The sequence below is a fragment of the Scophthalmus maximus genome, chromosome 8, assembly GCF_022379125.1.
Source record: "Scophthalmus maximus strain ysfricsl-2021 chromosome 8, ASM2237912v1, whole genome shotgun sequence".
NCBI lineage: Eukaryota > Metazoa > Chordata > Actinopteri > Pleuronectiformes > Scophthalmidae > Scophthalmus > Scophthalmus maximus.
In genome coordinates this window covers 4400001-4412500 of record NC_061522.1, presented here as the reverse complement: position 1 = coordinate 4412500, position 12500 = coordinate 4400001, and the positions used below count along the sequence as shown (strand labels likewise).

General features: G+C 45.8%; 1 protein-coding gene across 2 annotated transcripts in view; it reads right to left on the bottom strand.

The window, feature by feature from the left end:
- The window catches only part of LOC118312688 (protein sidekick-1-like), a 224814-nt gene that overhangs the window by 43618 nt on the left and 168696 nt on the right, over window positions 1-12500 (bottom strand). For both annotated transcript variants that reach the window (XM_035637508.2, XM_035637509.2), the window contains 4 exons: window positions 9882-10063; window positions 6861-6976; window positions 2787-2982; window positions 255-353 (listed from right to left, as the gene is read on the bottom strand). In XM_035637508.2, the coding sequence (XP_035493401.2) occupies window positions 255-353; window positions 2787-2982; window positions 6861-6976; window positions 9882-10063 (593 nt within the window). The remainder of the gene's footprint in view (window positions 1-254; window positions 354-2786; window positions 2983-6860; window positions 6977-9881; window positions 10064-12500) is intronic.

The window sequence follows — 12500 nt, the reverse complement described above, 5'->3', positions numbered from 1 at the left end:
TAAGACTGTGCTCTGGTTGTGCAGGTGCCTGATGGATGTTGGACATGAAGCGGCCGCGTGAACGAACACACACGCACACACGCACACACACGCACACACACACACACTCGTAGGGAAACCAGCTGTGCATCCTCACAAAGTCATTCGTACATGTACGCGAACACCGTTTTACCTTCCCTCCGTTTCGCCTGCGCCCAGAGTGACTCAGAGCTGTTTTAAATGTTGGCGCACTCTTGTTGTGGTGAGGCTCTTACCGATAACGATGCCGTTCCGGTCTTCGGGCTCCGCCCAGCTGACTCTGAGAGACGTGTCCAAGATCTCAGAGAAGCTCAGCCGACGAACAGGTCCAGGTGCTGAAAGAGAATTAAAAAAATGCTTCACGTATATCACAGGTTATATTTTTAACCGTTTCTGCAGTCACCTCAGGAATCAGTGTTTCTTTTTTTTCCTGCGCAGGCACACACACACACACACACACACACACACATTGTTTACGCAGCCCATTACCTGCTGCTCTTCAGCTTCACAGACCACTTCGTAATCACATCTGCATTGACCAGCACACACACATTCGGGTGCACGCATGCCTGTCGTTTCTCATTTCATCCATGGCTCTCTAACCCTTCTGCTGCGCATGCACGCACGCGCACACACACACACACACACACACACACACACACACACACACACACACACACACATTGCTACCTTACAAACGGCGGACTGGTGCCGACCGAATGTGAACCACTATGTCAAGTCGTTTTGAAAAAAAAAAATACAAAAAAGAAATACAACATTTTTCTTTCATAATTTTATTTTCCTTTGAAATCTGATAAGGGGGGGGGGGGGGGGGGGGGAGCACATGAATATAGACACTACCGATTGAACTGGCAGCTTCTCACAGAGCTTTTCAGTCTGCACTTTTGAATTGGAAATCCACAGAGTCCCGTGGGGATTGAACCCCCATCCCGAGGACTTCCAAGCATTCCTCTAACAAACACAAAAGTTATTTGGTCAGAGACACTTAAGCTCAATCCCTTCAGTCCGTCGGCCTTTTCATCTGGATGTTGGAATTAGCTGAGGACCGAACCCGCAACCTCAGAACTTCAGAGCAACATTAAAACACCCTGAGCCGTTTGGTCGGACACCTCTTTGCTTTTCCTTTGAGCTGTGTGCCTTGGACCTTTCTTGTCCTTCCTTGGAAGTCCGACATCAAAATTCAATAAGTTACTTGAGGGCTGAACCTGAAAATTTCTCCTTTTGAGTATTTCAGCTTTATTAGAGAAATGCATGGGGATGATGCGCGGCAAAGGGGCCTGGGCTGGATTCAGCTCTGCTTGCTGCTATAAGGATTTAGCCCTGTTTGTAGCTCACGCTCGTCACCAGGGGAGCCGCTGGACGAGCCGCGCAACCGCAAAATGAAACATTTGCAACATCGTGAGCCGTTCGGTCCGACACTTATGAGCCTGTATTTCCTAGAGCATTTGAGTCTTTGCTCTTCGGTGTCGGCCTTCGAAATTCACTGAGCTTCATAAAGACTGAAGCCAACAACTTCCAGGCAGTCCGCTGACAAGCTGAGCTATTTACCTAACAACCGTTTCCCTCGTTTCCTTTGGGAGTCTCTCCTCCTTTGGCGGATCATGGTGGCCAAGCGGAAGAGCACTGGAGTGACAGGACCATTCCGAGGTTTTGCTGGTGGATCCTCGGGTGACTTGTTGTACTGCACATTGAGTTTTGAAGTCCAATATCCAAAGGACATCCACGTGTGTTCAAATGGTTCACGGGAATAGGGGGACCACTACCCTGGAGTTTTGAGGCCTTGAGGTTTCGATCCTTAGGATCTGCAGTGAATTTTGAAGATCAGCACTCAAAGTCTGACGATTGCTTGGAAGTTTGATTCATTTGGGCTCCGGGTTCAGTTTACCGTTTTAGTCTGTTTACCAGACTAAAACGCAGCCCCGCAGTTTTCAAACTAAATTGGGGGCCACCAGTGATTCTAAGGATCTCAGGGTGTCGTTACAATCCCCGCTCCAACGTTCAGTACGAACTGCGAGGCCCCGTCTTTGGCTAAAATTAAAATGCATTAAAGAGTTATAGAGTTTTTCGACATTATTACGGCATGATATACAGAACGACTAACAGCGGACCTATAGTCCCCTGCTAGCTCGCCGGTCCACTGTTGTTGGGTGTGTAATAACTGTGAAGTCCACCATTGGATAGGTATGTGCGCACGCAAGTGCACACACACACACACACACACACAGCGCTATCACGCTATCATCAAGCAAGAATTACACCCGCCGTTAACCCTGCAACACGCCCCAGCACCCAATCAATACCTGTCCTCGGCTGTGTGTGCATGTGTGTGTGTGTGTGCATGTGACGCGTGTTAGTGTGTGCGTGCACTTGGCTTCTAATATCCCTTTCCCACTCGATAATTGCAGGCTGTTAATAATTGCTTGTCTGTCTGCCTATAGGCTATTGTGTTTGTTTGACGGTGCCACGTGTACTTGCGACAGGGAGCGGCCCGCTATTATGTTTGTCCATGGAACACTGGGCTATAAATGCCAGTGTGCCGGAAAACATGTGAATCAATTCCCCTTTAAAAGACACACTGGAGGAAAAATAAAGGGGGGGGGGGGGGGGGGTGTTGGAGAGTTGATATTGTGAGTGCCGTTGCGTATCCCACTGACAGAAACAGCTGGACCGAGCACACAGCGAGTCAATACATTTCCCTCATCGCTCATAGGAGAAGCCGATAGTGTTCTTTGTGCGCGTGGACTCACTGTCCTCGTGCGTCTGCAGCAGGGTGGGCGGGCTGCGGGGGCCGTCTCCGGGCGTCGTGAAGCAGAGGGTGGCGCCGAAATACCAGGTGAACTTCTTGAGTCCGCTGACCAACCCCGTGTGGCGTGAACCCGGGTAGTCCGGGGTGATGGTCACAACGATGAGGTCCTCTGCACTCTGCTCCGGCCAGACCAGCAGCTGTGTACAAAAAACAAGGAAAAATCATTGTAGACATCCTAAGTCCCGTCCCCCCCACAAAAAAAAATAATGCTCATCCCAGTTATTTTAGTTGTTGTCTTATTTCCAGTTTTTGTTAAGTCATGAATTTGACTCAACAGCACTTGCTTCAGGCTAATGAATCCAAATCGTATTATTCAGACTATATTCATGAGACAGAACTTATTTGGGGAACAGTATGGAATATGGTGAATCTGTTCAAATTAGGGCTAATACTCAAGAGGTTTCTTGTCACGTCATATTTTCTGGCACTCGCAAATATGTGAAAATGGCAAAACAATATTCATTTACTCCCAGGGTAAAAAAAAGAAGGAAAAACATCTTTATTCCAAGCACATTCAAATTCAGGCTTTTATTTACGTGTGGATGCACCACTTAACATAAATTTCCGCCACCAGTCATAACACCATCTGAGGACAAACACGAAGTTTGATTATCAGTCCAACTTAGCGCCTAATGAAAAGTTAACTCGTCTCCATTGTGGGACTCGTTTTGTATTCAGAGCCACAGTGGCTTTATTTGCGTTATTGCTCCAGCCACGAAAAACAAACGGTGAAGAGCGAACACCTACATATTCATTATGAGAAATAAGCCCCGGGCGACGCTAAATATAGAGCCCGTATTAAGAGTAGAGAGAAAAAAAAACTGGCTCACATGTTCACTCTGAGCCACATTCTCATCTGAATGAAGCAGTGCAATGGGTTAGTGGTGCGTGTGTACACGCAGGGCCAAAAAAACAACTTCATATGATAATTGAATTCAATATAGCATATTGTCGGGTGGGCTGTTCATCAACACACATTTGTTATTGCCGCATCATCAGTAGGTGTGAAAAGCAAAGCTGCGTTTTGCACGAGCGTTCGCCGACATTGGAAACTCTGACCCGTGCGTCTGATTTCTTCCTCATACTCTGCCCAACGGATGACAACGGTTGCCAACACTGGGCAGACTGGAGCTGCTCTCACAACATGAACCGAAGGCCCCCGGTGCTGTATGTGAGCGAGCGACTGTCCGCAAATGTTGCGCCGCACATTTTTCCCTGCCAGGCCCCCCCCCCCCACCGGTGAAATATGGAATGCATAGGTGAAGCGTGTTCCGCGGCGTAATTAGGGCCATGTCCTGCCTCCTGCGTTGCTCTCCTACCCAGACGCCACTCAGTGCTCGGGAGATGTTTCTGTGGGTGCGAACGCGGCTCACTGGGACGATCTCCTGCCGCGCTCGTCAGCAGTGAAAGGCCAAAGAGACCCATTCAAGTGTAATTCTTTCTCAAAATTCGCCCTCCACACTATAAATCCCTATTATTACTACACATGGGCAGCGTAGGACTTCTAAAAGAAAGTACCTATTAACTACAACTACAGCTGTCAGTTGTTGGAAGAATTGCTTGCGAATCAGTGAATGTAATCTGGCGTTTGTAGAACTATTGAAAACGTTTGAAAAAAAATGTTCCTCCCCACTACTTCCAACCCAGTGTGTGTGTGTGTGTGTGTGTGTGTGTGTGTGTTAGATTACTTCATTAGACAGAAAAAGAAACTGAAATACTGAGGTTTTCTGTCTAGATTGTGTTTTAAGAGAGTATCTACCACTGTACTCGCTACTTAGACTAATTCCATCTATTTGTTTTATTTGATAGGGACAGACAAAATACTGTAAATGAAGTAGCTGTACAGGCAAAAATTTCACCTGTTGTCACCCAGTCAGGCGACCTGAAATAAAGTACAATGACCGATCATAACAGTAGAATATCTATTCAATATCCATCTATTTGAACACCTTTCCAATTTGCACGTAGCCAGCACTTTATTGGGAACAACTGTACACTTGGTTATACGGAATCATCCGAAAGCATCTCTATGAAGTCGGTACTTGCCAAACTTTTGCATGAAACTTTGTGCTATCGAAACACAATCTCACAACGCGCCCCGTTTCTTCGTGGGGACTCTTGAGTGTTACCAAATATACTAACAATGTAAATGCAGTTCCACTGTACACACTGTTTTTTTTATCCTCTCTACAATCTGCGATGGGAACCGGTTAAAAAAAAACGCACCCTTTGTCCTGCCATTGGGGAGAAGCTGGTGATGCCCAGCGACAGTTGATTGGCTGCCTTCCCCCCCGTCTGCCCAAAGGGTGCGGCACTGCACCCAGTTTGTCACGGTATCAAATCATTTTCTATTGTAATTCATTATCAGCGCGGAACATTTTGGGTGCAGTAAAAATGTGCTGATCCGGCACATTTCATCAGGCATCTGATGCCAGTCCGCTTTTAAAGGCCGTGTTGCCTCAGTCCAATGGCAAAAGTTTCTCTATACTGGGCTGGTGCTAAGTCTTTTTCAATTTCTTTTTTTTCTCTGTAGATGTTTTTTTTTTTACCATAAATACACTAAGCAGTGCTACACAGAGGTAAAGCACTCGATGACGTCTCGCCTTGCGTCTGAAAGGCTTCTTCAGATCAGAAGCCTTTCAGACGCGAGACGAAACGTCTTCAAGGGCCTCGGGTGAGTCCGGTTGCCTTTGTGAGGCACTAACACCTACCATGACGTGGACGTCTGACAACCTTCGCAGACACACTGTACGTACACCTCCTTCGCACAGACGACGAACCTGGAGAACTCAGGCCGAAGGCAATGTGATTAATGAATAACTATTGCTCTGTTCTTCTGTTAGAATAAAGCCCATTTATGAGTCACTAAGCGCAGATCGAGGATGATGATGAAAACTGCAGTCAGTGTCTCTAACTCAGGTAGCACTGAGACATGAGGCGGTGTCAAGACGGTGCAGGTGAAACTCAGAACTGGCTCCGAGTCAACAATCAGTTTTCAGCTATATTATTACGGGTATTGTATGTATTCGCTGAACTGTGGGGGTGAAATGAGATGAGGCTTTGCTTCATATCCTCTTTTAATTAATATCATTATCTGCTGTCCTCTAGCCGGCGCGACGCAGAAGCCAGAGATGCACATCCACGTAAGGATGGCGCTGACGTGGAGTGGTGAGCGCCTGCGTGCACAGGCAACATCAGACATGCAGCCACATCAAACAGACGGAAAAACCATACAGTATTTATCAACCAACAAAGACACCAACATCCAGACTCTCTGCACACGCACACATGCACACGGACCCAGTGAGTTTTCTTTGTCATGCTAATCAGTCCCTTAGGGGTCGGGTTGGCACAACACAAGTGAAGAATAAATCAAATGCCAGAACTCGTGCATATAGATCCCTCACACCATTCAATCCCTCGCTCTCACCCTGCTCCCCGTTATCCTGCTCGCAGCCTCCTTTTCCTTTTTCTATCATCTCTCACTTTGCCCGAGTCCTTTTGCTCCTATTTTCTAAACACCTTCTTTCTTTTTTTTTTCCCACCCCAAATTTAATCCCCTCCTTTCTTTCTACACCTCACCGCGCTCGGCTCCGCTGAGTGCGTGGGTAAACAGGAGCGAAGCAGCACGCGACCTTTGAGCCGAAAGAGAGCCCCCCCCCCACCCCCACCACAAAAGATTGCTCACACACCTGCGCACAGACAAAGTGTGGATGATATATAATTCTTTTGAGGAAGAAAATGATGCGATGAAAAGTATTTCATCATAGAAATAATAAATCAAATATCGTTTGGATTCTGATATATATTTTCAGCTTTTATGCGAACAAACTTAGAATTTACCTTTTCATGCAAACACACAGGTGAGAGCCTGAAGGTATGAACTCTTTCTTTTTGTTCTATTGAACCCAAAGTGTTTTTTCTTCTGCTCCTGTCCTCTAACATGTCTGACATTGACTACAGGGACTTTTGTCACACACAGTGTCGTGAGGTGAGCATTCATCCAGACGCTTACCTTGTATCCCTGGTTGATGCCGTTGATAAACTGCTGAGGTGGAGGGTTCCATGTGAAGCGGATGGTGGTCGAGTTGATAGCTACAACTTCCACTTCCTGCGGAGGTGCGGTGGGAACTAAACAAAGATAAACACACACACACACACACACACACACACAGTGTTTAGTCGCGACGGGTCCACCAAATGGAAGAAGAAGAGGAAGTGTGCTTGGATACACAAGAAAAGAACATGTACAGTAACAGACCTGGAGCCCAGAGCTGCAGGAATAAACAAACAGCTTTTTCCACAGAGTTGTGCTCTTACTCTTTTACGAAGCAGTGGTTTGGAATATCTCACACTGGCACCATATTTCAATATTTAATGTTGAGAATGAGTTCATTTTTTTTAATTAAAAAATTCTGCAAAGCTTGCAGAAGCTAAATGCCAAACCTCTCCTTCTATTCCTTGCCACAAAATAAAAAGGACCTAATTCCTCAATAAAATCCATCCCATCTATTGTAGTTTGCATTTATGTATTTTGCATATCATTACCGTAGGAGCGACTGAGGGAGATTGAGGGAACTGACCCATCAGCCAGACTGATTCTGAGCAGCGGCGGCTCACGGAGACATCTAAAATGATAAACTAAATCTATGCAGCCTTTCAGTCGGTGACCTCAGGAGGCGGCGTGCAGGCAGCGGCCAGAGAAAGTTAGATTCGCCCACTTGATTTGTTGGTTCAGTCCTGCAGCCACATTATTCTCCTAACCAAGCAGCCCTGTCCACCTTTATTACCCAGATGATGTCGCCGCACGGCACATCGTGATTTATCGGCTGAAAAAACACAATGTATTGGACACAAGAATCGTGACACTTGATCTGCATTAATATTTAACTTTAATTGGACACTTAAACTATTCAGTATTGCTTTCCTGTAGAGTTGGAGGACACGAGAGATGGATGAGAAAAAAAAAAACACATTAGACAAAACGAAAAAATCAAGTCTTTTGTATGGCTAAAAGAAAAGAAAAACTCGAAAAATTCAGTATCCCAGACAAATACTCTTTTTAGTCTGGGACCTCTCGATTTCAAAGAGGCGTGGCCAACGGACGCAGACGAATCACGTGACGTCTGCAAAAAAACCGAATCGAGGACATTCTGCCCTTTTTAACTGTTTCAATTTGAATCTCAGTTAAAATGACTCAACAACAAAAAGTTCACTAATCCAGAATAGTGACAATTTTGAAAAGTCCGTCTTGAAGCGTGTATAAAGTATGAACAGGGCATCCGTCGTTCACCAGAGAGTAAACACAGTGTCGAGGGATATAAATGCTGCGTGTCTAGCATATATATTGTCGATATCGTAGCAGGTTTTTTTCCTATGAAAGGTGGGTTGTTTGATCGATTTGAAAAAGAAAAGAAAATGGAACGGAGGCTGGAAGGAGGTAAATGTGGTGAGCAAGGGTTCAAACATGTCGTGTGTGGTTCTCAGAAGCGAGAGATGGATTTTATTCATACACCCTGAGACTCAACCGCTGTCTCTTGTGTTGATTTTTCTACATCTTGTAAGAATGTGTCATTAGATGTGAATCTCTGCGCGTCATATGCAATCTACCAGCTGGTTGGGGGAAAGAAAAAAAGGAACCACGACGAAAACTCAAGCCAGAAAGAGAAGAGGGCGAAGGGTGGAACTGTGAAATGTGTGTGTGTGTGTGCATGTATTTGTTCACGTGTGTGTGTTTGGCAGGCACACTACGTTATGGTGGGCACACTGTAAAAGGGATTATGCTGATGCTAGAAAGCCACAGAGTGATAATGCACTGTTGCATGATGGGAGTGCCCTTTACATTTTATATGTGAGCCGGAACGGGGGGGGAGCAGACAGAGTGCAAAGAGCAGAGACCGAGAAACAAAGACTAGTGACACACTGAAGGGCACGAGATAGTGAGACAAAGAGAGAACGTGAACCGGGGGATGAGAGAGAGAGAGAGAGAGGGAGGGAGGGAGATGAATTGATTTTCAAGATGCCGCGCTGACTGTACACCCGGGGACGGGCTTCTAACACCGCTCAGCTCACGGCTGCGGATGAAAAACACCAGACTCTGTCCTCGGGGGGGGGGGGGGGGGAATCGTACCACGCATGTACAGTATGACAAGTGCGTGAGAGAGTGGGAAAAGAACAATGTTATGCTAATGGTGAGTTCCACCACATCCTCTCAGCTCAGTGAGTGAGAGAGAGAGAGAGAGAAAGGTCCAATCCATCGCAGCCACTCCCATTAAACCACATTAGAATAATTAATGAGCCCGACTCCCTCTCCTGAGTCCATAAACCTGTCCCCAACTCTTGCAATAATGACTGTGAGCTTTATGTGCACATGTGGGCATGTGTGTGTGTGTGTGTGGCAGGGCCCATCCGTAATAATGATAATTTACTGTTAGAATAAATGTCAGGAAGAGAAGAGCACGTGTTTCAGTGAGATTTACCCCTATGACCACCTCCTCTCCTCTAGCCTTTACACTCTTCCCTCTTTCACAACCGATCCACTGATTTACCTTTGTCGAGTCGAAAGCGTGTCCCTCTGTGTAGGCGTGTTTAAAAGAACAAGTGTTTATTACACTATTATGTATGATATAATATATTTATAGAGCATTACAGTCACTCTTTGCCTGCAGTGTGTCCTGGGTCGCACGTGGGGGTCTTTCACTTTAACTCCAGTCTGACATGCATTGGTCTGGTCACGTAAAAAGGAAACATCTGGGCAGGTAAAGCCGGAGTTAAGTCACTTTGTTTAGGTGGAAAATCTGGTCATGGTCCCTGAAGCGTTTTGAGCAGTGAATTACTGCAGTAATGTAGTAATTCCACGTGTGCATGGAAAGATAATACTATTAAAATGTTTATTCAATAATCCCGGTGTCCAGTAACACGTGTGTATGTATGGACCGATGATTATCATGATGTCTGAGAATGTCTTGGTACATTTGCTTTAGCCTCCGTGAATGATAAATATAAAAATAAAATGCCCGCGCGCATGGTTCCTCACCTCCCTGCAGAGTGTACTCTGTGACGGGGCTGCTGTAGACGCCCAGGCCGGCTCCGGTGTAGGCGGCCACCTGGATCTGGTACTGTGTCCAGATGATCAGATCCTTCAGCAGACAGTAGTTGGTCTCTGGGCTGCTGATGTTCTTCTCCTGGTAGTCCCCGGGCAGCCCCGCCAGACGGTACCTACAAACACACACACACACACACAATTGAGGTTTTTACACAAAGTACGCAATAATGCTGCAACTTCTCCCGTCTCCACACAGGATCTCTGGAGCTCAAAGACAGATTCCTACAGGCTCGAAACTTCTTCCATCATGGCGACCGCGTTGCTTGCTTCGATATGCATTGTCAGCTGTACGACCTTTCATAAATGCATATTTGTATTCTTCAAATCATGTTGAATCAATTGGATTCACCGCAGGGGGACTCAGGTCAAGGTGTGAATGAAACGACTCGACGGATGATCAAATGAGAAATGAGAGGCGAATTGTAAATCAAAAATACACAGCCAAATATAAGCAAATATGTAAAGTATTACGGCCGTTGCTCGGTACATCAGTCAGTAATCGTGGAGGTTATTGGTTCAATCTCTGGCTCCTTCAAAGTGTGTTTGATCAGACTAATAAACCCTGAGTAGTTTTGGACAAAAGCTGAATACACCTTTTGAAATAAATAATAAATAAATAAAACTATTATGACTCTGGCTCATCTCTTTTACACTTAAAGATTTTCTCTTATAACAGTCACTGATGAATAAAAAAGAAAAACCTTCAATGTCAGGTAGACAACTCGGAACGGCGCACCTTTCAGCGCCTTCGCTGCAGCGCACCAGATATAAACGTCTACTTAAGAGGAAATATGACCCGGCGAGGCGCAGAGGTGTAATACCACTTTGGTACTGTACATATCTGATGGAGCTGAATGGTGTAATAATCCCCGCGTCAGCGTTTTAATATGGAATCCATTTGCTGTAACAGAATATCCCAACGATTCCCTGGCTGAGTCAGCAGCTTTATCACAATCGCCAAACAAACACACACACACACACACACACACACACACACACACACACACACACACACACACACACACACACACACACACACACACACACACACACACACACGCAAACACACAATGGGGGAGGGCGGGAAGTTACTCCATTCTCTTCTCTCTCTGCACCTGCGAAAGTGGGAGTGGGGAGCAGATACTCCCACTCTCCCGGGGAGGACAGAGAGCGGGGACCTGCCCGAAGCTGAAGCCAGGAGGCGAGGGAAGAATTCAGAGGGGAGCGCGGGGGGAGGTGGTGGGAGCTCCGTCCCTTTGAAGCCCAAATGATACGGTTGAGTTGCGCGAGTGGGGAAGTTTCTATTTTCAACTGATTTCTGAAGTGGAGGGCATGTAACACGCAGTGGATGAGGATAAAGACCTGATAACTTCGGCTGCAATTACATGCAAATGCGCGTGCGAGGCGGGACGACGACAGTTTGATTACACACATTGTGTCACACTTTAGGCCCGACATCAAAATGAAGGACGGCGACCAAGGGCGGCCGGAGCATCTGTAAAGTGCACTCGTGTCTGTGCCTGTGTGGTTATGTGTGTAATGAGGACGGAGAGGGGCAGAGACGAGGAAGGAACATTTCCGTATGTTCTACTTCAATTGTGGCTCATTCTTTTCACAAACAAGCACCGAGAATGAACAATTATTTTTATTTGCACAGTAAAAACGGAAAATTGGGAGGATTTTTCCTTTTTTTCTCCTTTGCTGTTTAGCCTGTGCATTGTGTGGATCTTTCACATGCAGCGGATAACAAGAAAATAACTTGTTTGCACAACCTATTATTTTGGTAAACAAGAATACGAAGAGCAACTCCTTTTCAAGACTCCGCAGCACAATGATGAAAAAAAACATAAACACAAACGCTGCCGAGCAACAAATACTGATATCGCTGATGTGCTTCGCCAGGTTATGTGTTGGGAGCTTGTTATGCATAATACCTAAGGTAATGTACGTTATGTAACCCAACAGAAAAATAAATTGTTATGTTATGTCTGATTCACTCCTTTCCTCCTCTTTCAGCCATTAGCTGAATTCGTTGTCCATGTAAATATCAATAACATTTGTGTGCGTGTTTTTTGGCTGCGCAAATAACACCAGTTCACAGCTCTTTAACGGTTACTACAGTTTAATGCTCTTAGTAGAGTATTCATTTGGAGCTGCAAATAAACTTGGTCGTAGGTGTCTGGTTATATCGTCAAAATAATCCATGACTTACAGGTAAATGAGTGTGATTGGCCAGTGAATAATACGCAGGCAGCACGCTCTCCTGTGAACCCCCGATTGACAGGGCACGCAAAGAAGGAACGCACACGGCTAAAACTGAAACTACACACGTGATGCTGAGCTTGTCACGCCGCAGTCTAGGTAATACGTGGAAAACGTTCTGAGTTCTGTGCTGAGCGCCTGAAGACGCCCGAGTCCCACGAGTCAAACACGGTCCTAAAAAACCCCCCAAAAAACACACCTACAAATTCATTTAGAAATACATTATTTGCAATTGAACTGCAGCAATTAGTGAAGTAAATCTGCACAAATGCTTCATGTTGACTTTAA